The sequence below is a fragment of the Salminus brasiliensis genome, chromosome 15, assembly GCF_030463535.1.
Source record: "Salminus brasiliensis chromosome 15, fSalBra1.hap2, whole genome shotgun sequence".
NCBI lineage: Eukaryota > Metazoa > Chordata > Actinopteri > Characiformes > Bryconidae > Salminus > Salminus brasiliensis.
In genome coordinates this window covers 1,660,615-1,687,621 of record NC_132892.1, presented here as the reverse complement: position 1 = coordinate 1,687,621, position 27,007 = coordinate 1,660,615, and the positions used below count along the sequence as shown (strand labels likewise).

The 27,007-nt window shown below is 39.6% G+C and overlaps 1 protein-coding gene and 1 pseudogene across 1 annotated transcript; both read left to right on the top strand.

The window, feature by feature from the left end:
* The first annotated feature begins 1,146 nt into the window (after positions 1–1,146).
* Positions 1,147–7,917, top strand: LOC140536282 (uncharacterized). The gene is made up of 3 exons (XM_072657999.1): positions 1,147–1,231; positions 1,774–2,604; positions 6,428–7,917. The coding sequence occupies exons 2-3, from the start codon at positions 1,779–1,781 to the stop codon at positions 7,303–7,305; spliced, it is 1,704 nt and encodes a 567-aa protein (XP_072514100.1). The 5' UTR covers positions 1,147–1,231; positions 1,774–1,778; the 3' UTR covers positions 7,306–7,917.
* A 464-nt stretch (positions 7,918–8,381) lies between these two features.
* LOC140536281 (uncharacterized) lies at positions 8,382–25,814 on the top strand (annotated as a pseudogene).
* Positions 25,815–27,007: the final 1,193 nt, after the last annotated feature.

The window sequence follows — 27,007 nt, the reverse complement described above, 5'->3', positions numbered from 1 at the left end:
GGGTATGTTTAGCTTGGACGACCAGCTTTTCAACAGTCTTAACCAACAAAGCTGGTCTTAAACTGGATTTTACAGCAAGGATACCATTGATCCACATCATTCGGTTTTCTGCAAACTGATATTTTTGCACAAAAGCTGTTTACAAAACCGTTACCCACCACATTATTTTCTACAACTCACCCAAGTCTGCACAAACCTTTCTTCTGTGCTTCTGAATCCTGCCTTTCAGCTAAACTGTCCAAAACTAACTGAAAACCAGTGTAAACAATATTTTTAAGCTAAGTGTTGAACATGTCCTTACCTTTAATTTCTGATTCTCCAGCAGCTCTGTTTAACAATGTGAACTGTTGGTGAGAGCAGGAGATTCTGCTTCCCCACTTTTTTGTGTCTGGAGAGCCACAGTCACATTAGTAGCACCTGTTCTTGCAGGGGGCGTCACACTGGAACCACGTGATCACGGAGACTAACGACGTTATTTTTAATTAGGGTATGGTTTTACTTCGGTCATCTTCCACCTTCACCATCATCCTTACTACTTACTACTACTACTACTACTATTATTATTATTATTATTATTATTATTATTATTATTATTAAGGTGATTTAAGAAAGTAGAATGGAATAATAAAATAATATATTGTTATTATTATTACTACTATTATTATTATGTGTGTTACTGTTGATGTTATTGTTGTTGTTTATGTATCTTCATTGTGGCGCTTTCAGTTTAAGAATAGTGAAAGTATAATTGATTCTAATATTATTATTGAAGTATTATTATTATTATTATTATTATTATATGTCAGTGCTTTAGAAAGCAGTTAAAAATTTTAAATAGATTGATCTCCGTGAATTGTTCTATTAAGGAATTTGAACTCCTTAACTCCTTAAATAACTTTATAATTATATATTATTATTTAATAACTTAAATAATAGTTTTATGTTGTTCTCAAGAGTGATGAATTAACCTAACTCTGTAGATGAATATGGGGTATATATCAAACATTACGTGTTCCAAAAGTATTTCTTTTCCTATGGATAATAGGTATTTAAATGTGTAAATGTGCGTTTCTGGTGGCGCGTCTCCCTGCTGCCCAGGCGGTGGCGCCAGTAGTAAAACAGTGCTTCTCCCGTGGAATGAAGAAGTAGGAGATACCGCCTCCTCCATCAGCGGTCCACAGTCCCTCGTCCACAGTGTTCCTGGATGAAGAACCGGGGCCTGGATGTTTAGGTAGGCTGTTTAACTACGCGTCAATTGATATTTACATTATAGAGATGCAACACGAAGCCATATCTGCCCTGACCTGACTGATTAATATTTGTTTATTGCTGTTGTTGGTTGGTAGCTATATACATTTCTCTTTTTTAAGATCTTTACTCAAACTTGTTAGGTAGGCTTTTCTAGCTGGTTCTTCTTTTGTTCTATGGTGTACCCTTATCAAGTCCAGTCCCTCCTAACTGTCTTGTCTGTTCTACAATACCCAATTTCTGTTGGAAAAGATTTGGGGGTAGGGCTAGTTTTCATGTTAGGGCATTTATCCAGCATATCTGTTTGCTGGGTCATTGTCAAGTGAATTGATTTTATGGGGGTGAAAGTGTCAGCTAAATGCCATAAATGTAAATCCAATGATTTGGAAGGTAGTATTAAAGAACTAGGGTGTTGGCATGTTTCTTCTGGACAAGCTCATCAATTTTCTTTTCAACCAAACAGTAAGTCATATGTATACTCCAAATGCACTTACATGAATTTCTTTTTTCTGTTGTCCAAAACAGTTCCAATGCATCTCCACAAACACATTCGAAGATGCTGCCAAGAGGAGCCGGTCAGACAGCCGAAATCAACAGAGTTTAAATGTATGGCTTCCAGTGTGAGCTTCAGCACTCAGCAAATGGCCTCTGGTACATCTCATAGAAGAATGCAGAAAAATACAGACAATGCAAGAACTCACAACTGCTTGGTGTGTGGAAAGAGTGTCAATCAATCAAGTACTCTCCAAGAACACCAGTGCGTTCACACTGGAGAGAATCCGTACTATTGCTCAGACTGTGGGAAGAGTTTTAATCGACAGAGTACTCTTCAAAAGCACCAGGTCATCCACACAGGAGAGAAGCCGTATCATTGCTCAGACTGTGGCAAGAGTTTTAATCGGCAATGTAATCTTAAGCAACACCAGCGCATTCACACCGGAGAGAGGCCGTATCACTGCTCAGACTGTGGGAAGAGTTTTAACCGTCCGGGCCGTCTCAGACAACACCAGCGCATTCACACTGGAGAGAAGCCATATCACTGCTCGGACTGTGGGATGAGTTTTACTCTGCAGAATACTCTTCAACAGCACCAAGTTATTCACACTGGAGAGAAACCGTTTCACTGCTCAGAGTGTGGGAAGAGTTTTAATCGCCAGAGCACTCTTCAAGAACACCAGCGCGTTCACACTGGAGAGAAACCGTATCAGTGCTCAGAGTGTGGGAAGAGTTTTAATCACCAGAGTAATCGCCAAGAACACCAGCGCATTCACACAGGAGAGAAACCATATTTCTGCTCTGATTGTGGCCAGAGCTTCAGGCATATGAGCACTTTTAAGACACACAAGTGCACTAAGAGTGAGATGAAAAATCATGATATGTGAATTGGTCAAAAAACATCCTATGTTTTTCCATGTTAACGTAAACGATGGACGATGTAAAATCTATATTCTTTGAGCACTTTATTAGGAAACGTATGTATCTGCTAGTCTAATTCATGTGACGATCTAATCAACCAATCGTGTGGCAGCAGTGCAATGTATAAAGTGTCATGTATTTAATGCAGGCATAGGCCAGCAGCTTCTGGAAATGTTCACATCACTGTATTTCAGTGATTTTGAGTTTTCACTTCTTTCTCAACAATTCTTTAGTTGATTTAATTGTGTACTTGGGGTCATTGTCTTGGCGCATCTCCCAGTGTCTCCTTAGCTTGAGGTCATGGACTGATGCCCTTCTCCTGTAAAGTTGTTTTGATCTCAAAGTGTCCAGGCCCTTGAGCATTGGAGCATCATGAAGCTCCCTTCACCATGCTTCCCAGTTTGGATGAGGTTTTGATGTTGGTGTGCTCTGTTCATATTGTTGTGCATTTGCGCTCCACTTTTCTCTCATCTGTCCAGAACATTTACAGAGAAGCATTGTGAAACATCCAGGAGCTTCTTTCTTGGTGTCGTTCTATAAACACCTTTCTAGTTCTTTTTTTCCAGTAGTGAACACAAGAACAAATATTTTGCCGTTTGTTTTGCGTAGCTATTTGCTGATACCATTTGGTACTTTTTTTTACTTCTTTAAGAACTGAGATGGCCCATTGTGTTCTTGGAGTGATCTTAACAAGATTCCCACTTTTAGGGAGAGACGCAAACGTTTTTAAAAAGTTGTCTTTTGTCATGCTTCACCAGCTTCATGTATCCCTACAACACATCTTCTAAAGTCTTCTGAAAATGGTTTGCATTGAGGCATGGTTCACACTGACTGGTTTTTGCTTGAGAGGTATTGAGATGTTTCTCAGTACTTTTCTTAATTTCTCAATTAATTTTTATCTAATACTTTATCCATTCTTCTTATAATTATAAAAGATGTTTTTCTTTTTACAAAAAAATATTACAAGACTCTTAAACTGTTTCTGCCTACTTGACCATCGCCTGCACTGGAGCCGTATATGGTGCAGTTAGAATCTGGGTTAGTAAGATGTCCCATCCACCAGTATCAGAGAACGAGTCATACATTGTGTATGGTTGGACTTTTATCAGCCTTCCCATCTTCTGATTGGAGGATTACATCTTTGTGTATGGATGTGCTCTAATTTAGGTTACACTGCAAGTTATTTTGGAGCGTTGAAAGAGACTGTTTTTTAATAAATTATGCCAATGTTAGAACAAATACGTTGTGTGGTATGTATTATTTTAGTTTCTGTATCAATATGCAATAAAAGATGAAAGGCATTAAGCAGGATACATTAATAAAACAGACTTAATAAATAATTTAACCCAATGTGTATTAGTACAGTTAATGAAATCATATTCATTCATGGTATTTTTACCCAGTCATGTGAAATATTAGGACACCCCTCTCTACTGTACTTATTTTGTTTCTTAATAATTGTTTGGTAATGTAGATATGAAATACGACAAGGCTTGCAGTTTGTATCTGGTATTCATTTATTGCAAATCTTTTGAAAGTATTTCAGTAATGCTTAACTATCCATCAGTGATGCTTCAGTGATAGTCACGCTATCGTCAGAAGCAGTTCTCTCATTGGACATTGCGTCACCATAGCAACCACAACGCACTGACGGGATTGGTTGTTACGGGACTACGGCGTCACTGTAACAACCGCAGCACAGCACGGTGACGTGATTGGTTAGAAGTATCACGAGCAGCCCGCTTATTGGGTGGGCGCGTCACCATGGCAGCCGTTCTTTTAATCCAATCACAACACAGGGGGCGGGGCTTGCCGGAATGCAGGTGGGATTCAAATGAAAGCCCTCACTGCTACTCGCTACAGCCGAGGTGGTGGCGCTAGTGATGAGGATGAGGTGGAGGCTGAGGTGGAGAAGAAGAAGAAGAAGCCTCTTTGCCCAGACCGTGTTGGTGGAGAAGCAGGAACAGAAGAAGGAAGGTAGGGAGATCTTTGAACGTTTTCTCGTTAAATATTGGTTACTTTTGTGTGGAGTGTGTAATTCAGTATAGAAACGACGTGTAAAAGAGTGTTTGGGGGACTAAAACTCTGAAATGATGTATTTGATGTGCTACAGTGTGCATATAAATGTGAAGTTACATATGCTAGCTAGCTAGTTTGCTAGCAGTGATTATAGCTAGTAGTAGTACTAAGGGAGGGTACTTTTAGTATCTGTCTCACTAGGGTTCACATTATACCAGAATTTTCATCTATGTACACTAATGTCTATGACAGGACCAGAGGAAACACATAGAACCAGATGCTTTTTTGTATCAATGCAGAGCCCTTACAATAAATACAATGGCCACCCACTGGCCTGATCAAACAACGAATATTTAGTGGTAAATTATTAATAATTGGACTGTCTCATGCTTAGCATTTGGGAAAAGGTTCTTATGTTGGAGTGCAGTGTTTGGCTTTTGGCTTTATGTGGAATATTGAGAAGAGGCTATAAAGAATCTAAAATTTAGGTAAAAAATAAGTGTGATTGCATTAAAAAAGGAAAGAATCATCACAAGAAAACCATGTTTACTTCTAATCAAAATGTATTACAAAATGCTTTTTTATGTTACACAGCTCTTCAGACGTAACAAAGTGCAATTGTAACCTGCTGTTAGCCTGTTCAATTATTGATAATTCAAGTACTTTGTTTAGCTCTATATCTCCCACTTCCACACATTTTTAAAAGTATGTACATATATATTGTATGGTAAAAGAAGTCTTTTTGCAAAATATTTTGCCCTAATTTTTAGGTTGAACATTTTAGAGATCAAAGCGACTGAAAGCTGGCCATACTTACATACATTCATACTATATGAATAACAATAATAACATTGTTACAATTAAAGAATAATAACAGTAATAATATTTCCAGCTCCGCTGATACAAATTTAGAGGATAAAAACAAAAAAAAAGGCCTAAAACCCAATTATACAAATTACATAGAAATATATTTTTTACAATTATATATATTGGACACTTTTATTTAGCATTACATATTTTTTTACATGCAACCTTACATAAATAATTTGTTGCTGTTGGAGATCATCACATGTTGAGCCTTATCTCTGCTCATCTGCAAACCTTATTATGGTGTTAGTAGCTTGTAGACCAGCAGATGTTTGCTGATATGGGTGATCTAGCAGGAGTATATGTAACACTTCTTAAATCAGAAACATGCATGTTTAAAAGCATACCTAAAAACAATATGTGGGCAATATGATGATTTTATGGTGTCTAGCCAGATTTTCATTCAAACGTTTCCAAAAATGAAAGGTTGTGTTTCCATCTACTACAGAAATTTTTGATGGTGTAGGCATCACCCTTTCATGTTTTGGCTTTCAACTTTTCCACCTCGTCTTAGCATAACTCTGAAAAGAAAGAGAAATGTTTTTCAGCTTCAGGTTTTTTTTTGTTTGTTTTTTTTTTTTCAAAATTTGCAAAAACTTGGTGGATGGTGGTATTTTATTGATCAACCCATCAAATATAAGCAAGCCAACCTGTAAATAATGATTCTTGTTTCCTATTTACAGAAATGAATGGCCTGTTGAAAGCCTTCCTGTACTCATAGAGACCATATTCCAGCCCTCAACAAACTTGCCGCCAGCAACTTCTGAAAGTGCCGCCAAGAGAAGCAAGATGCTCAAATCACCAGTAATTAAATGTGAGAATATGGAATCTGAAATAACCCCTAGTATTCTCCACTCTAACACATGTAAAGACTCAGACAAGGAGAAAACTCAGCACTGCTCAGATTGTGGGGAGAGTTTTAGAGACCTAGAAACTCTCCAAATACACCAGTGCATTCACATGGAAGAGAGACCATATCAGTGCTCAGAGTGTGGCAAGAGATTCAGTATCGAGAGTAATCTCAAAACCCACCAGCGCATTCACACAGGAGAGAAACCGTATCACTGCTCAGAGTGTGGCAAGAGTTTTAATCAACAGACAACTCTCCAACGACACCAGCGGGTTCACACAGGAGAGAAGCCGTATCAGTGCCCAGAGTGTGGGAAACGATTCAGTGTTGAGGGTAATCTAATAACACACCAGCGGATTCACACTGGCGAGAAACCGTATCAGTGCTTGGAATGTGGGAAAAGGTATACTGTCAAAAATAATCTAAAAACACACCTGCTCATCCACACTGGAGAGAAGCCGTATCACTGCTCAGAGTGTGGGAAGAGTTTTCGAGACAAAGGGACATACAAAACCCACCAACGCATTCACACGGGTGAAAAGCCGTATCATTGCTCAGAGTGTGGCAAGAGTTTTACTCTACACCATTATCTCAAAACACACCAGCGGATTCACACAGGGGAGAAACCTTATCAGTGCTCGCAGTGTGGAAAGAGTTTTACTGATCATAGTTATATCCTAGTACACCAGCGCATTCACACGGGAGAGAAACCGTATCACTGCTCAGACTGTGGGAAGAGTTTTACTGATCATCGTAATCTCAGAGTACACCAGCGCATTCACACAGGAGAGAAACCCTATCACTGCTCAGGCTGTGGGAAGAGTTTCAGGCATATAAATTCTTTAAAAATACACCAGTGCTCTAACAAGGAGATAAAAGATGACACAAATAAGTCAAACAATTAATCTATTAATTGTGTAAAATATTTTTAAACTGGTGTCAGGCTCATGAGTGCCCTAAGCTCTTTGATGTGAAGTCTCACCTCACAACTTGCAGGACGTCTTGCAACCAGATCCCACATGACACATTCGCGCGTCCTGTGGAGTCCATGTCTTGACCAGTCAGAGCTGTTTTGGTGCTCCAATTAGGCAGGTCAAGGCATGGGCAATATTTGTTTAAGTGACAAATTACTATTACTACAGATGTACTAGGAAACACCTGGTATCCCTTGAATGAACTGTGCACTGGGACCTTCATGGTGTTGATTTTAATGGTAGAGCAGCAAGCCTTTCATCACTATTCACAATGCCGTAGGAAATCTTAACTCTTCAGCAAACCAAGACATTCTGGATAACTTTTTGGAGGAAACAGTTTGGGGAAGGCCCCTTTCTGTTCCTGTGTGACTGACTGTGCCCCAGTGGATAAAGCACTTTGGTGTGGAAAAACTTAACTGGCCTGCACAGACCCCTGACCTCAACCCCAGCCAATATCTTTGAGGTAAACCAGAATGGAGATTGCAAGTGTGTACATATCCTTATTCAAGTAATACATAAATAAACTAAGAAATGCTGAATTTATATGCCACTTTGTGTGTTCATTTATATTATGCAGGGACTGCCTAGTTCAGGTCAGGTCCTAGGTTCACTTATTTAATATAAGAACTAGTAACCCAGACCTTTGTACACTGGTATTTTAAAGCAAATGATTATCTAGGGCCTGATTTAGGATTCGCTGTGTTTACATGTTTCTAAATGTTAGGGGTAGCCTATGTGGAAGTGGTGAGGGTAGTGGGACAGCATGGGACTGGGTGCCAGGAAATGTTTGTTATTTTTAAATCTATATATGTAAATTAAATGTCAATGTATGTATGTTCTGTATGTATTGTATTTTCATATATGACTGAAATGTATCCAATTTTTGAAAATGGGCAATTTAAAATAAAGTTGGAATATATGTACCAAAAATATGTAAAAACAAATCCACATATTTGTAATATATTTTAAATCTGTTTATATCTTTATCAAATTTCTGTATGGATGAATTCAATGTTCAGTCAAATATTCTTTTTTTGCTTTAAACTGCTAAGGTTGCTTATGGTGATGTTAGTGACTAGAGTAGCAGGTTTTTAGAATGCGTTAAAAAATATGTACCCAGTCTCTCCAAATACCCCTACAGCCCAGGTGGTGGCGCTGGTAATAAGACTTAACTTCTTTAACTCACTGAAGTGGAGAAGAAGATGCCTCTTCTCAGCTGTCCAGGCCGTGCTGTGGGAGCAGAAACAGGACACTGAAGGTAGGGAGATGTTTAACATTGTTTCTTCTGAATACTGATTTGTCTCCGTGTGTGTTGTGTAAGGCAGTGTAAAAGCAGTGTGTACAAGAAGGTTTGGAGCTGTAAGAAATATGACATAATATTAGAGTTTCAGTACACAAATAGCTGTGCCAAAACTATGGGGAAAAACATAGAATCACTCATAACTGTCTGAACACCTAACATTTCTGTGAACAGTTCTGCACCATTTAAAATGATGTAGTGCTTTACATTGTATATAAAAGTACATAAAATGGGTAAAGACAACATTACCAACTTGTGAAGTCATAAAATGTCATTAAAATGCTTTTTGTTTATTTTTAGGTAGAACATTTCCAAGATCAGAGTAAAGACGTTAAGTTTGAATAATAATAATGATCAAGCATTTCTAATACAAATTTAAAGGTTTAAGACGAATGTCCTTATGTTGGAGTGCAGTGTTTGCCTTTTACTTTTCATGTAAACCAAAAAGTACTATTTTGGATTCTTCTTCTTTCAGTATACTTCTGGCTTATTCATGTGGTCTTGAGCAAACGTCAGACAGACAAATAATAGTAGCTTCATCCTTGCTATTCTGGAATGCACACTGTTTTGCCTGATGTTGATCTCATAAAAGGGTGCAGGTAGGCACCTGGGTGTAATCCAGGAATTCTTTGTGACTTCCTGTAATATTCAGTGTGATTTTTGTGGGGTAACCATGCCTTGGGTGAGCAACAGCTGTGATAAAAGTCTTATATTTGTGTATTATCTGCCTCCCAGTGGACTGCTGATGAAAAACTCTTTAGAAATCGCTTGATACCCTGGTCCAGCCTGATGAACCCTCTTCTTCTAAAGTTGTCAGAAATCATTTGTTTAAGGCATGGCACACATGGTAAACTTGTATGGTGAATGCCAGATTCCTGACAGTGAAGCTCCAAAATTCACACCATCCAAATTGCACACCTGACTTTAGTTACCTTAAGCATTCTCTTTGTCTGGTTTCAGGGATTAGATGGTGATTAGGAGTCAGACTGCTGAGATCAGGAACAACGAATAAGCTCCAGTTCTCAACAAACATCTGCCAGTGCATCTTACAGACAAATGCAGGAAAATACAGGTAAAGAGAGAAAGCACCTCTGCTCAGAATGTGGCAAGAGTTTTAGTCAACAAGGTCATCTCAAAACACACCGACGCATTCACACAGGAGAGAAGCCATATTACTGCTCAGACTGTGGAAAGCGATTTAATCACCAGAGTTCTTTCCAACGACACCACCGCATCCACACAGGAGAGAAACCGTATCACTGCTCAGAGTGTGGGAGAAATTTTAATCAACTGAATACTCTCCAACAACACCAGGTGATTCACACAGGGGAGAAACCCTATCACTGCTCAGAGTGTGGGAAGCGTTTTAATCAACAGAGCACTCTCCGACAACATCGGCGCATTCACACAGGCGATAAACCGTATCACTGCTCGGAGTGTGAGTCGAGTTTTACTAATCAGAGTAACCTCCAGCAGCATCATCGTATTCACACAGGAGAGAAACCATATTACTGCTCAGACTGTGGGAAGAACTTTAATCAACAGAGCACTCTTCAACAACACCAGCGCATTCACACTGGAGAGAGGCCGTATCAGTGCTCAGACTGTGGGAAGAGTTTTACTAATCAGAGTCATCTCAATCAACACCAGCGCATTCACACAGGAGAAAAACCATATCACTGCTCAGACTGTGGGAAGAGTTTTGGCAGACAGAGTCATGTCCAACGACACCAGGGTGTTCACAAAGGAAAGTGCACCAGGAGGGAGATGATAACCCATGAAATGTGAGTTGGATGAACATTTTCAGAGTCACTTTTTCAGGTTGACCTGAATGAAGTATTCTAGAATGTGTTCTAATCATTTATGGTAAACATTCTGTACTCTAAATGTAGTTTATTAGCCATGACTTTTTTGTTCACACCTGTCCACCTATCCGAATATTTGAAGTTGAAGCTGGACACCCTCTCTACTCTGTCCCTGTTGATCAAGCTTAGAGTGTACTTATTGTTCCATGATCCTCCAAAATTGATGAGGCACAGTCTTTGCAGTGTTGAGCGACAGGCTCTTCTCAAAGATTACACAGATGTTCAGGATTGTACAGTGCATTTCAGTCCTCAGATGGGATATAGCAGTACTCCAGAAGTTGTAAGCACCCCCCAGTGGACTTTGCAGAGATCAACCAGAAAGCATACAGTTACAGTTTTGGTTCAGTCTGTATTATTTGTTTTTACCACTACATAAAAAAAACTGCCATTGAACCCACCTAGTGTTAGTTGTTAGAAGTACAGCTGACCTGTACAAACTTTCTTCTTTTCTTTTACAGAAATTAATGATGTCCTGTTGAAAGCTAACCTCAATCAAGCTTTCTGCAACATCTGGATGTGCCAAGAAAGTGCTCAAGATGCTAAAATCCAGCAATTAACTGTGAGACTGCCAAAATACTGCCCAATACTCTCCACTCTAACGTAGACATAACGAAAGACCCTGGCAAGGAGAAAACTCAACACTGCTCAGACTGTGGGAAGAGTTTACAAGACAAAAGTACATACAAAACACACCAATGCATTCACACTGGAGAGAAACCGTATTACTGCTCGCTCTGTAAAAAAACCTTTAGTGGCTTTAGAGTTTTTACACCGTGCTCCAAATTTTTATGCAAATTGGATTTAAGGGTCATAAAGATTGCACTTTTTTTCAGAAAGTTCAATGAATGCAAGAATTGTGAAGGTGATATCAAAGAAGGGGTCCTATGTTAGATGTTTTTGATTGAAATACATTTTTGATTTGTTTAATAAAATTTTCTAATGGTTAACTTGAAAAGTATACTGCCATTTGCATCAACCATTTAGGAAAATCAGAGAAATATTTTCATAATCATTTGGAAAACATTATAGTTATCATCTCCAAATACATTAGTGGATTCACACAGTAGAGAAACTGTATCACTGCTCAGACTGTGGGAAGAGTTTTAGTGATCCTTCTCAGACATGTAAGTAATGCCACGCTCACGCTGATATTTTTGCCTTTGAAGATGTTCACAATATTAGATTAGGCACTCACATGCCATATATTTGTGCCGTGTCTTGATCGAGAGACTGTCAACACTACATGTTTGAGGCCAACCAGTTATCATTTGCGTCCTTGTGTGAGTTGTAGGTTTTCAAGAAAACGGGACAAGAGGTTGTCGACCATGGCTACAGAAGCGCTGTGTGTGCTGCTGACGCATTTGTGTTCAGAAAAATAATAAACCTGAAAAAACAACCATGGACCCGTTCCTCTGTGTCCACAAAACAAACTATTGAATCTACAGTTAGCGAGCTAGACAGTTAAACCCCATGCTGGGTGGAACTGTTTGTCAGGACTTCTCTGGAATTTTCAGAAACCTTTAATCTGTAAAAAGAAACAAACCGTGAATTAAATGTATTTTATTTTGATTCAAATTGACTATGAATTTATTTTGAAGGTAAACAGCAAAACAGCAACTTACAACAGTGCATTGATGTATCCTCCTTTGATCAGTCTTTATTATAGGTTTATGGCTATTTGAGGCTTTTATTTTGAAGAACATTACTTCCACCCAGCCCAACCAGGGGTTTTGTTTTTGTCCAAGTATGCGAAGCTGTCAAACTGCAGTGTGAAGACCTCTGCTGACCAGGTGGTGGCACTAATTTTTTATAACTTCGTTTACAGCTGCAGTCATATGGAGAGGCAGTAAATTGTGCTTGGATCAGCACTGGTTTCTGGAGGAACAGAACCAGGAGCTGCTGACGGTAGGGAGCTGTTTAACACGTATGGAGCTTATTACATGTAGGGATTTTGCAGATGGTCCTTGATGATCTAGAGAGACCAACAGAAGATCTCTACTGTGCGCCTATTCCTAATTTCTCTAATTAATGTAGAGAGTCTAGAGATGCATGTTGGGCTTAGACACTATCACACCCAGGAGTCAGCACTGTGCTTTTCGTTAACCCCGAGATATCTTCAGTCCGTGGCGCTTTGTGAAAATGGGGCTGGGCTGGCGATAACCTGTCAACAGTAAAAACAGTAAAAACAGAAAGTAGGTTAACTAATTCTGAAAGGTTTATAGTGGCGAGAGGTCAGGACTGAAACGCATACCCTAGAACTGCTTAGACTGGAGGTCACTGGGCAATAAGCAGGCCATAAACAGTCAAACACAGCTAGTAAAGATGGCAAGTTCAGGTCCAGAAAGTCCAGAACCAGCCCAGGCAGTTGGAACAGGACCCCTGGAGGCTTTTTCCTTTCTGCACCTGAATTTACAACAACTACAAACGCAAAACACACGTTAATAACGTTAATAATGCCATGTTGTTAAATACTTACCACAGTACAGTAACACACACCGAGTATTAGTGTTGAAACTACTCCGCTAGCTGTGGGTGATTTCGATTAGCATGTTAGCTAGCATAACAAGGTTACCACAAACACTAACGTTAAATTAGCTCCAAAGTGAGCATAGCTACAACAGATAACGACATACCCGCTACAATATAGTGATATACGCGTTTTGTTTTTGTTTTTTGTTTTATCTCCTGTGGTGATTTGCGTTTATTTAGCTCCCCTCAGCTGAGAAGAACTAGCTTGGTGATTAGCGTGCTGCTAACTCGGCTACCATAAACAGTGCCAGGACAGAAAGGCGATGGCTACAGTCTCCTGACTGACTGACTGACTGACCGTGTCGGTCTTTCTTGTATTGCTTTATTTACAGCCAGTGGGGGGGGGAGAACGTTCCGAGAACGTCCCCCTTACATTTCTGTGATGTTTCAGTGGCTAAGGTCGTCCCAGAATGGTCCCGAGAACGTCGTAGCATCTCCATGCCCTTTAAATTGCTGAAGTTGTTCGGGGACGGCCCTGAGAATGTCGTCCTGGCATTGTTGTGACCTTTCTGAGAACGTCTAGCTAACTGTTGTTACAAATTGGTTCTGTAAACGTTCTCCTGTGACCTTTAAATTGCCTAAATTGTTTCAGAAATGGTTCTGAGACCGTTTTCTTAACATTCCTGTGACCCTTAAATTGTTAAATCCATTCCAGAAAAATCCAGAACGGTTCTGAGAACGTTCTCCTGGCATTCCCCCAACCTTTAAATTGCTAAAATGGTTTCACAGTGGTTTGTAGAACGTTCCCCTAACGTTCCCGGAATTTCCTAATGGTTCTGAGAACGTTCTCCTGATATTCCAGTGATTTTGACATTTGTTTTTCATCCCAGCTTGGTTCTGATAACATTCTCCTGTCATTCCACTCACATTTAGATTGCTGAAGTACTTCCTTCGTGGTTCTGAGAAAGTTCTCCTAATATTCCAATGATGTTTAAATTGTCATTCATTCTGGCACGGTTCTGAGAACGTTCTTATGTCATTCCAGCTACCTTAAAATTTCTAAATTGGTTCCAAAACTGGTTCCACAGTTCGCCAACAAGAATGTCCTCATAACATTCCCGTAAAATTTAAATTGCTGTAATAATTCCGGGATGACCCAGAGTTTCCTCAACTTTTAGTACGTTCTTGTGATATTCCAGCAGTTTTGACAAGTTGATAGGCTGTGGTACGTTTCGGTACAAGCAGCATTTTCTCCTTAGTGCTCTACATATGTTGTCAGCGATTTGGCAACATGATAGACTCAGCAAATGTAGTCTGCACCATATGCCTGGACAGTCTCGTAGATTCATTATCAGGCTGCCTCACCTCGTAACCTGTATTTATCATCGAACTCTTTTAAAAATGAACTTGTCGCGTTATTCTTCCCACCTTTTGGCATCGCTATGCTTGAGTGTATGTTTGTTGTTCGTGTTTTGCATTGGACTTCATCTTTATGTTATGTTCCTAGTGTCCACTTTGCAAACTTCAGAAGATGCTGGCAAGAGGAGCAAGCCAGTCTGTTGAAAACAGAAGGAGAGATTAAATAAAGAGAATATGGAATCTGACACAAGCTTCAGTGCTCAACAGACGTCCTTTAGTACATCTCTCAGCAAAGTGCAGAAAAATGCAGGTAAGGAGAGAACTCACCTCTGCTCAGAATGTGGGAAGAGTTTTACCCAACACCGTCATCTGAAAACACACCAGCGCATTCACACAGGAGAGAAGCCATACTGCTGCTCAGAGTGTGGGATACGATTTAATCGACAGAGCACTCTCCAGCGACACCTTCGCATCCACACCGGGGAGAGGCCGTGTTACTGCTCAGTGTGTGGAAGGAGTTTTAATCAGGTGTGTACTCTACAACAACACCAGCGTATTCACACGGGGGAGAAGCCGTTTCACTGCTCAGTGTGTGGAAAGAGTTTTAATCAACAGAGTCATCTCCTAACACATCAGCGCACTCACACTGGAGAGAGGCCCTATTACTGCTTGGAGTGCGGGGAGAGTTTTTCTAGTCAGAGTCATCTCCAACAACATCTGCGCGTTCACACTGGCGAGAAACCGTATTACTGCTCAGACTGTGGGAAGAGTTTCAACCAACAGACCACTCTCCATCAACACCAGCGCATTCACACCGGAGAGAAGCCGTATCCCTGCTTAGAATGCGGGAAGAGTTTTAATCGACACAGTACTCTCCAGGAACACCAGCGCATTCACACCGGAGAGAAACCGTATCACTGCTTGGAGTGTGGGAAGAGTTTTAACCGACAGGGTTCTCTTCACCAGCACCAGCGCATCCACACAGGAGAGAAGCCGTACCACTGCTCTGAATGTGGGCGGAATTTCCGGCAAATAAGCACTTTCAATAAACACAAGTGCCCTAAAGTGGAGATGGAAATTCCCATTCTTGAAATGTGAGTTGGTTGAAAAAATATTTTCTCTACTTCTTTATTTATTAAGCAGTTAGGGTTTTCCTCATTCAACCATGCTTAAAAAGTAACCAACTGATGAGGATCCAGTGCTAATTAAATATTACTGTAACAGTGCCTTTTTTCTGTAAAAACTGTAAATTAATGACATTGCAGTAATAAGATGGGTACTATTAAAGTACCTTTGTTCTACTAGTGGTTCTTAAAAAATGCTTGAAGTGGATTCCAGCTGGAGCTGGAGTTAAAGCTCAGAGTCAGCCATGCCATGGCACCCCTGGACCAGAGAAGGGCCTTCCTCAGGGGTCCAACTGTGGCATTTCAGCAGACCTTGGTATCAAAACCACAACCCAGCACTCTAACCTCTGAGGCACCACTGTAGATGTTCTACATCCCTTGGTATTAGTTTACTACCATGCTAATACTGGTTAGGGCCTCACTTTTCTCTCACAACAGCCACAGTTTCTAGTGGTGTGGATTCCTCAAGATGTTGGAAGCGTTCCCTTGAGATTCAGGTCCATGTTGGCATGATTGTATCCCATCTTGGAGATTTTACAGAAGCACTTTCATGCTGTTTCTAAATCGGATCATTCTTTACAAAACAAGTCCACTTTCATAATGGACAGAGTTGTTAGAAGTTGGGTAAACTGTAGCTATTAGAGGAATGCATATGCTCAGCAAAAGGTTGTGGCATTCAGGCGATAATTGATTAGTATAATATTTTTTGTAATTTTTTAGTCTAGTTTAATTTGAGCCTGTATGTCTCAGTTCTGACAGTGGTTAGCCTTTCATTTGATTCAGTTATTCTGTTAAATTTATTATGTGTTTGTAATTCTTAAAAAGTGCTTTCCTTTCTAAATTTCAGAGACGCTGAAGCCATCTCCACGCACTACATCATCACCTGCCCTGAACCTGTTAATCTGCTACACCTGAGTGGGTAAGAAGTCCCACCCACTGGCTCTCAGACAGTGTATGGTTGGACCTCACTCAGCCTTCCAACAGCTGGATTCCATTATTGTGCAGAAAAGGACTGCTGTGTTTATGGTTACAGGTCATGCAAAGGCGGTTACTTTGGATCTCTGAGATGTGGGAAAGGTTTCGTTCTTTTCGTCAGGTTCCTTTTTTCTGCCAATTCTGCAAGTTCAGTATGGAGCTTGATATATATATATATATATATATATATATATATATATATATATATATATATGATATATATGTGGGTATATTAAATATTTTGAATGAAATTGACAAAAAAACATGCTAATTATGTGTAATTTGTTGAGTATTTCTGTTATAAGAGAAATGAATACCAAAATATGCTAATAAAAACAAAAATGTGTCACAGACATATGAAAGTGAGACACTGTAGCATTTTCTTCTATTCAACAGACTTAGGCTCTTTATAGAACTGAAGGTAGCTTCCTCAAAGCCTTGCTGTTGTGCTGTCTAATGCTGTCTATTTTTTTTCAACCAATAAAAATACAACAAAGACCCTGATTGGCTGATTATGGCCTGTCAAAATCACAACACTCTTCAAGTCATTCCCAAATGTGCGAATTTCAGTCCGATGACCAGGCCCAAGCGTCTTCTGTCACTGCTTAGCAACCATTGCTCTATTTTTCTTTATATGCACCAACAAATGCATCTTCTAAACACCACCTGGGAAAGGCTTTAGAGATGAAGATACCTCTAAAGGCAGCATCTCATTCTGCACTTACCAGTTACCGATTTCATGATCACATTTACAGATTAGCATGTATGCTCTAACCGGTGTTTTCAATTCACAACAGAATTGTTAATTTGTTAATCCAACCCCAAATTAGACCTGGAGTAGCCCATAGCTGGCTCTTAGCTTGCTCAATGATCCTCCAACTGAAGAGCATGGATCAAGAACAAGTGAAAGAACGTCTGTAATTGCGAGTCTGTAAATCAGAACAGTCCTAAGTGTTCCAATGACAATCCTTGATCAGTTTGCCAAAAGACTTACACAAGCTGAACATATCTTCTTTCATTGTGGCCAGAAGGTTCAATTTGAACTATTTTCATTTCATGCTGTGATAACTCTTCTATAATGGTCACATGTATGCAGTAGATTCAAACTCCTCTGTATATTCTAGAAATCGCATGTCTGAAGAAATCTAAAAAAGTCACTTTAATTGAACCTGTATCGTCTATTCAGAGTATTGACGTAACTGCAGTAAGAAGATAGGCCCCAACTAGCCTTATCCCTTATAAGTCATATCCAAATTATTTGGGGCAAAGTCCAGATCATGAGAGCACCATCTCAAAATCGACATTAATCCACTTATTTCCCGTTTCCATTACATTTTTTTCATCTTTTAAAATCTAACTGTGCCTGTTATAAAACTTCCCTAGATATTTTCTATTCAGTTTCTTTCCATCCTGCTTGAGAATAAGGTTTACACTAACAGAATAGGTACCTTGGTTGGACAGATATATAATAGTCCTTAAGCGCTGCAACTCCCGTGTGTTTTGTTGTTTTTGCCAAATGAGTTTTAAAACTGGGAGAGTCTAAAATAAATGCACAAATAGCAGCGAAGGCACAACATTAATTTTCATAGGTGAATTTAGGTTGAAGAATCCCCAATATACACCACACATAAAGGATGTATCTCTACACTGTACCATCTCCAGTAAACAGAAGAACGTTCTGAATTAGCCAAGAACATTGTCCCATATTTATCCAACATCTCAGAGTACAAATCCTGATCTGGGATCAGTTAATGCCTTGTACTGAGTACTGAGTTATTTTTGTATGTAGGTATTTAATATATTGAGTAAATCCTAAAGCACTCCAGAAGAACAGCTAATACGACTTTATGAAGATTGTTGTGGGTTATACTGTATGTGGACTTCTCGCTTGTATCAACTTGCAGTCCCATACAGTGCAGTGGGCGGGGCTTGTCTGAATATGGGTGGAATTGCCCAGCTCCAGTGTGAAGCGCCCTGCTCGCCAGGTGGTGGCGCTGATTGGCTGTGCCTGGCCGTGAAGTGAAGAAGAAGGTCTTGTTTGGATCAGCGGTCCACGCCTCTGCGTCTTCAGTGCTGATGGAGGAAGATGCACAGTGCGGGGGATAGGCAGCTCTAGCTGGGTTTGGTTGGACGGGTTCTTCGCAGTGCGTATTTGTCCAGTACCCCTGGGAGGAGCACTGGGCTGAGCAGCGTCAGCTGTGCGCTGGGGTTGGGTTGACAGGAGTATTGCTAGCTGAGGTATTGAACGATAGCTAGCTAAATTCATTTCCTGGGGTAAGTATGTTATTTTTCAGTGCTTATGTAAATTAGCTAGCATTAATAATTCCCTGTCCAGCACACACACATGTCAGTATCAGTGGAAGCTGGTGTATTGGTCAGCCAGCCCCAGGCTAGTGCTGGTACGCTGGTAAACCTGAAGGGGGGGGGGGTTCCCTCAAAGCTAGCTAACTCAATAATTCTTGGTTTCGGTTCCATGAAAAAGGCTAAACTCAAGCCAGCTCAGTTACTATAGCAACTGTAGCATATATATATATATATATATATATATATATATATATATATATATATATATATATAGTTGGGCAGACCTGCTCCAGGCTAAAGTTGAGGCTCAGCTCAGCTCCATCACTTCTATTGGTCGAGCCGTGTGATGTCATTGGTTCTCAGTTCCGCCTATATATAATAGAAATGGTTTATAGATGTGTATATTAAAAACTTTTATATTTTATAAATTAGAAGTTGTTAAATTGGTATAAACACTTTAAAGCCTAAGTGATTCATATTTGATACATTGTATGTGTATATGTCCAACCATATATGTATATGTCCAACCGTATATAACTATCTATACTTCAGGAACTATTGGAAATGACTCTTTTGTGGTTAACTACAGACCTTGCTGTGATGTAGATAGATGAGGAGCAGTGTGCACATTTTATTTTCAAACACTTCCTGCTTTATAATTATATTCGGTTGTTTTAGATTTACCTCATTTTGCCTTTACCTCATTGTCTTTTCAATTGTAAACTCTTATTTTGTTTACTATTTAAATAATAGTATAATTTCAATATTATTTCAATATTATACGCCAGTCTAAAGAACTAAATATTTGTATTACGTTTTAGTAGTTTGCATATAACAAATAAAACATAACATAGCTATTTAAAATATTATTTTGCAACTCTTTTTATGGATTTCTATTTTAGACAAATTTCTCTATCTGTTCTTGACTGTCTTAGCTTCTTAAATATCAATTGCATGCGCTTGTTTTTTTCCAACACAGGTTTACCTGCAGAGCTCAAATAGTGAATATGGAGTCCAGAACAAGCCTAAGTGCCCATCCCACATCCAGCCGTTCGTCTCGCAGACACATGCAGAAATCCAGATGCCAGAAAGGAATTCATTGCTGCTCAGAGTGTGGGAGGAGTTTTAATTACCAGAGCTATCTCCAACGACACCAGCTCATTCACACAGGAGAGAAACCCTACCAGTGCTCAGAGTGCGGGAAGAGTTTTAGAGACGGAGGTACCCTCAAAACACACCAACGCATTCACACCGGAGAGAAACCGTATCACTGCTCAGAGTGCGGGAAGAGCTTTAATCATCGGAGTAATCTCTATCTACACCAGCGCGTTCACACTGAGAAGAAGCCGTATGACTGCTCAGAGTGTGGGAAGAGCTTTAAACGGCAGAATACTCTCAGACGACACCAGCTCATCCACACAGGAGAGAAGCCGTATCACTGTTCAGACTGTGGGAAGAGCTTTAATCAGCAGAGTACGCTCCAGCAACACCAGCGCATCCACACTGGAGAGAAGCCCTACTTCTGCTCAGAGTGTGGGAAGAGTTTTAGGCATTACACTTCTCATCTACAACACCAGCGCATTCACACTGGAGAAAAACCGTTTTGCTGTTTAGAGTGTGGGAAGAGTTTTTACCAACAGAGTAACCTCCAACAGCACCAGCGCGTTCACACCGGAGAGAAACCGTATAACTGCTCAGACTGTGGGAAGAGTTTTAATCAACAGAGCACTCTGCGACAACACCAGGTCATTCACACAGGGGAGACGTCATGCCACTGTTTGGAATGTGGGTTGAGTTTTGCAACACAGAGTCATCTTCAGGAACACCAGTGCATTCACAGAGAAGATGAGCTGTATTGCTGACCTGACTGTGGGCAGAGCTTTGGGCGAATGAGTACTTTTCACAAGCAGTAAGATGGAGATGGAAACACGTGAAGTGAGTTGTTCACATTAAGGTTAACCTGAACGATGTGACCTGTATTTGTATAGGTGATTCCAGAGTAAATGTCTTAAATAAATTTCCAAGTAGTAAACAGCACTGAACACTGAACACCCTGCCCAGATGGCAGATGACACTGCAACTTAACCTTTTGTCTTAGTTTGAAAAAAGTGGATCACATCAGAACAGGTCATAACAATTGTATATCTATTGAAGTTTCTGTTCCATTTCTTAGGGTTGCTATGATCAGTTCCATGGGCCGTTAAGATGAGATTTGTTGGGAGGGTGAATAATAATTTCTCCACAATGTCCAGAATTATAGTTTCAGAGTCCTTGTACCGGTTTTTGACCTTGACATTGGCATGGCTTCTTGGTCAGTAGCATAGCAGGAGTCCACAAGAATGGTGAATAAAGATCAATCCCAATTCCCAATCATGATGGCCACTAGAAAAGTTCTCTCAGTAGACCTAAACCATAGATCATCACTAGTAAACTCAGTTATAAAGTCTGACAGTAGGTGTAATATTTCTCCTTTATTTTTGTCTATTTACAACGACATCCAGTGAGCGCACTCTGCTATAAATATGGAGATTAAACAGCTCTAAATTATCGATACCATATAATTGTTGTCAGGTCTCTTGACAATTGTTTAGAAGAGCTTATGTTTGATTTTCAACCGCTAGGGTGCCCAAACTTTTGCACAGACTTCCCTTTATTATTGTTATGGAAGACAGAATAACATTACATTAGAATTTAGCCAACGGTGCCAAACTTTCACAATCCGCTGTATATATGCATTGCACAGGTATGTTAATCATGTTAATGGTTTTTAATTGAGTTTGAATTGTTGATGGTCTTTTTCATCTATTCTCTTATCTCATTTCTTAGTTTCTGAAATCATGAAAAGTGCTTTTTCTTTTGAATTTCAGAGGAATTGCCCACTTCATCATCACCTGCACTGGAGCCGCATCTGAGTGGGTAATGGTGGCTCCCACTGGCTCTTGCACAACGGGTTGTACGGCATGACTGGATGAACTTTAAGAAAAGAAAAGGAGTCGTCCTTTGACTTGAGTTTCAGTGTATGCCAATAACATTCTTCTACTGCTGCCCCAGCTCTATAAGGACTGCCATGAGACTCTGCCTTAGTTAAGGGAGACTCTGATTATGTGATCCATTAAAAAAAAAAAAAGGCATTTGCTGAAATTGGTCAGTACGTTGTTCATCCGAATGTTGAAAACACTAATTTCTGTTAATTTGTTTGTATTTTGGGGCGTTTAACACTACAGTTAAATAATGATCTCAAATACGGTTACACTGTTGTTTCTTTATTCAAAAGAAAATCCAACAGAACAGTAGCAACACAGAGTGATAGTAACACAAGCAGAAGTGTTTTCAAATGACAACATAAATAATAAATGTTTTCTTTGACACCTTTAACTCATAATTTCACTTAATCCTCATAGTTTTATAATCCAATTGTACATGCCATTCAACTTTATTGTCATTATACTAATACAAGATTGTACAGTGCAACCAAACACTGTTTGGCTGAGAATCTGCTGCTGAATTGGTAGGACATGATAAAATAGAGCAAGAACAATGGACAAGACATGAGACAGGGTGCAGAGACAAAAAGTACAAAAATATAGAGATGCTTGCATGAAGGCTGGGTGATTAAGGTCCTGACTAAGTTACTGTACTAACATCACTAAGTGATGTGCTATGTGTGTAAATGGAAGATTACAGGAGTGTATGCTGAGGTAGACTCCTCTGGTGTTGTAAACAGCATCACACACATAGCCAAGGTGTAGAATGCTGTACTGAGTATAGCAGCTAGTGCTCAGGTTGAGAGAAGACTACACAGCTTATATACAGAGAAGGAGTTCAGTTAAAGTGCAGAGTACAGTGCTTGAGCTGGTGGAGCTCAGTGTGGGTATGATGAGTGAACTGGAAGGATCAGAGTGATCCCATCACTGCCCAAACAATGATTTCACAGCATCACATTTATATAGGTTTTATAGGACGGTAATGGAACTCACATATTTATTTGCATATCACTTCCCACTGGAAACACATGAGTGGATATTTCAAAAATCTTAGGATATTTTGAAAGGCTTCACCCACGTTTACCCACCTTTTATTGTCACCAGAATACGGGTGAGTAAAAAAAAAAAAAGTGTGAAGCCTTCTGCTGGCCAGATGAGGGCGCTGATCAATCAACTGTGTTCCACCAACATCACTGAGTAGAAGCAGAAGGTCTTGCTGTGGGCGTTCACACAGTGCTGGTGGAGGAACGAAAACACGCTGAGCTGCTTAAGGTATTTATCACGTGCTCACATTGGTTATTGATTATTGATTTGCGTTGCGTATCAGTTTGTCAATTTACCCTGAAAGAGATGTTCCCTTGGGTGGGTAGTTTTTATAGTATGTTGATTTAATAGTAATATATGATATAATCTAATATAAATTATGCTTAAATATAATATTCTTCACTAGTCTTCATGTGTGTTTCAGTTACACAATCTTATACAGTTCTTTACAGTGAATAAAAAATAAAACTTTTAAAGTCACCCAATAGTGGAGATATGAAGGTTGTGATTAACAATCAAGGTTATTTCACCAAATAATGAATTATGAAGTTGAATCATTAGTAATATACTTTTTTATTTGCATTATTTGAGGTCTAAAAACACTAAATTAGTTGTCATTTATGCAAATAAGTGCTCTAAATAACAATATTTTTATTTGGAATGTGTGAATGAACATTGATAAAATAATAAAATAAGCATTGATTCATGTCCCACATGTAAAAGAATAAATATATATATTGTTTTTATTTTTATGATAATTTAATTAATGTATGTGTTAGAAAATATGAATAAATACACAAATTAAACATTTGCATCTAGGCATTTTAGGCTGTGGTCAATTGGCTGTGATGGGAAGCAGATTGAGCAATGGTTGATGTAGGTGGAGGTACAGGGACATGTAGATCAGTGGCTGTAAGAAGGCAGAGCTTAAGCAGATGTGTTTAAAGCTGTATAAATTCACAACAGTGTGAGGACTGTAGAATCAAACAGCAATGTGCAGTCAACAAGAAATCCTAATCAATTTACAAAATCTTTACACAATTCCATGTAAAAAGATCTGTCCAGATTCTGAAAAGAGGACATGTCTGGGAAATGTTGTGAGGTGAGCATTACTGAATGTAGACAATGCATATTTAGTTATGGAAAAAAGTAGTAGCAGATTATTGTTATTGACTGACTTTAGGGGAATCACTGTCCCCACTGTCCCGTTTTTTTCCCCTAGTGTCCGAGTTGAGATTTATCTCCAGGATCATCAGAATCAAGTCAGTCTGCTGAAATCAGACAGCTCAAATAAGACAATGTAGCGTCCAGTGCAAGCTCCAGTCCTCAACAAACACCATCTGTTGCAGCTTGCTGAAGAATGCAGAAAAATACGGGCAAGGATAAAACTCAGACAAAGAGGTTTACTCAACAGAGTCGCCATCAAGACCAGTTCCTTCAAAAAGAGGAGAAACCATATCACTGCTCAGACTGTGGTAAGTGCTTCTCTCTACAGCGTACCCTTCAACGGCACCAGCTCATCCACACCGGAGAGAAGCCGTATCACTGCTCAGACTGTGGGAAGAGTTTCAACCGGCAGAGCAACCTCCAACAACACCAGCGTATTCACACTGGAGAGAGGCCGTATCCCTGTTCAGAGTGTGGGAAGAGTTTCAGTCATCAGAGTTATCTCCAAACACACCAGCGCATTCACACAGGAGAGAAACCATATCACTGCTCAGACTGTGGGAAGAGTTTTACTCGACAGAGTCATCTCCAAGAACACCAGCGCATTCACACTGGAGAGAAGCCGTATCGTTGTTCAGATTGTGGGAAGACATTTAAACAACAGAGCACTCTCCAGCAGCATCAGCGCATTCACACCACAGAGAAGCTGTATCAGTGCTCAGACTGCGAGAAGAGTTTTAAACAGCAGAGCACTCTTCAACAACACCAGCGCATTCACACTGGAGAGAAACCGTTTCAGTGCTCAGACTGTGAGAAGACTTTTAATCGGCAGAGTGCTCTCCAATTACATCAGCGCATTCACACAGGAGAGAAACCGTATTACTGCTCAGACTGTGGGCAGAGCTTTAGGCATGTGTGCACTTATAAGACACACAGATGCAACAAAATGGAGGTGGAAACTACTGGACTGTAAGTTGGTTTTTATACATACTTCCATGTATAAAAACATTTTTATATTAAAGCAGCATTATGGAGCTCAAGGTGCAAAAGGAAAACCCTTATAGTCAGGAAGTGTAAATTGCACTTTGTGCTGCCACTAATTGAAACGCTTTTCTGGATAGACAAAGATGCAAAATTGCTTTTAGACACATATGACTTACACAGCATTACGCAGTTATCACAAGCGTTATCCAGGACACTTCTTCAAAGTTACAACTTACACAGTTTCTGGTGTGTTGAGGGTGGAATAGCAACAGTAGAGTTGCCATTCTTGCTATTACAGATCAGTGGAGTATCTCAGTGATTTTGAAGCTGCTATGTTAAGGAAAAATGCTACATAATGGCTTGGAGCTCTAGCACAATGGGGCTAAAGTCCACCAACAGAAATCAATTAAAGGTCTTCTGACTGTTGAATGCATGTTGTAGCATGAAGTGCAGGGCCAAGTTTACAGTATCATCAAAATTTACAGTTTTTACTGTACATTATTGCTGTGTTCATTTACCTCAGAAATCAGGTGTCAGAGCTGGGAATGACGTCACACCTGAGTTGACTGTATTCCATTTTAACGTTCCAGTAATTGTACACTATTTCTAAGTATTTTCAAAAAGCAGTTACCCAAAGACTCTGGAGTTTAGGACAACTGGTTTGACAATTCTTTACTGATGAGTTTTATGGTAAATCAAGCCAAAATATCTCCCACTTTTGCATTGTCCCGGGTTAGCATGGATAGAAGAAGCCTTCACTAAAGAACAATCCTAAAATGTCTTTATTAATGTTATTGGTTTACTCTTCAAGAAATAAGAACATAATTGTTGAATACTCATATTTGTCAACATAACATGTCATATGTATTGTTTTTTTCTGGAATGTGTGATATCGTTTATAGATTATAAAAAAAATCACAACTATTATTGATAGATTATTCAAAGAAAACAGTTAGTAACAACACATAATTTGAATAAATGTATGTTGTTAAACAGTGCTTTGTCTTTTTGTTTGTTTTGGCTAAATCTGGCATTTACTGTTCAGCCACTTACAGACACATTTTCCACAAACAGTATGTTCACCTTTTCTCGCTTTGGAGTAGTCCACTCACTATCCCTGAGGAGATGTAAATGAGGACTGACTGGAAGGACCTCTCATTCTGCCTGCTCATTATGCAGAGCTGTCACATGGTGTGGTGCAACAGGTAACACCACTACCTGCCAATGAGCTACCACACCATGTGTGAGACTGGGGTTCGATTCTTGTCTGGGTGACTATGCTGCGTTACACCAATAAGAGTCCTTGGGCAACTTTGTAAGTCGCTCTGGAGTGTCCGTAAATATCATAAATGTAAATGGTGTGAGTGGTGCCCATGGGAAATACACAGAACCAAGAACTGTAATGACATAGATCAGGGATAGGATGGCAGGAATAGTCTGGCCCAGGCCTGGCTGAGCCCCCATCCACTGCCTAATAGTTTGTGCTAAACCCACTTTGTCCTAAACCCACACCTGTTCCTGTGCCCGTGTGCATTGGGTGCATGTATATGGATAAATATTTACTTGCCGTGCTCGGTGGCACCTTCAGTTCAACAAAGCTAATCCTAAATCCTGCTTAGTTCCTTTGGCAACACATGCTGAAGCTCCAGAGTCTTGAAGTGAGTGTCTAGTAGAACTTGTGAGAACATCTGCTTCCTTTCGCATAGAACGCATAGTTGAGCAATGTGGGTTTCTCCATCAACACAGTTGCTTTTCTTATGTGACTAATTTTATTTACAGGATAGCGTTGCAGTGATTGCTTGGGTGGAGCTAATTATATAATAAATAATAATTATTTTATAAAAGCCAGAATCATTTGCTCTGTTATAATAACATATGTGTCATTCTGTAATATGTAAATTGTTCCATTAAAGTAATGAAATGCTAAACGTGTCTTTATTATGCATTATTATTATGTGTTCTAGTTCTAGGCAGATGGTTATAGAATAAGACAGAACATCTGATTTACGGTCAGTTTAGCTGGACGTCAGGTTGATACACTCTTGTTTTGACAGACCA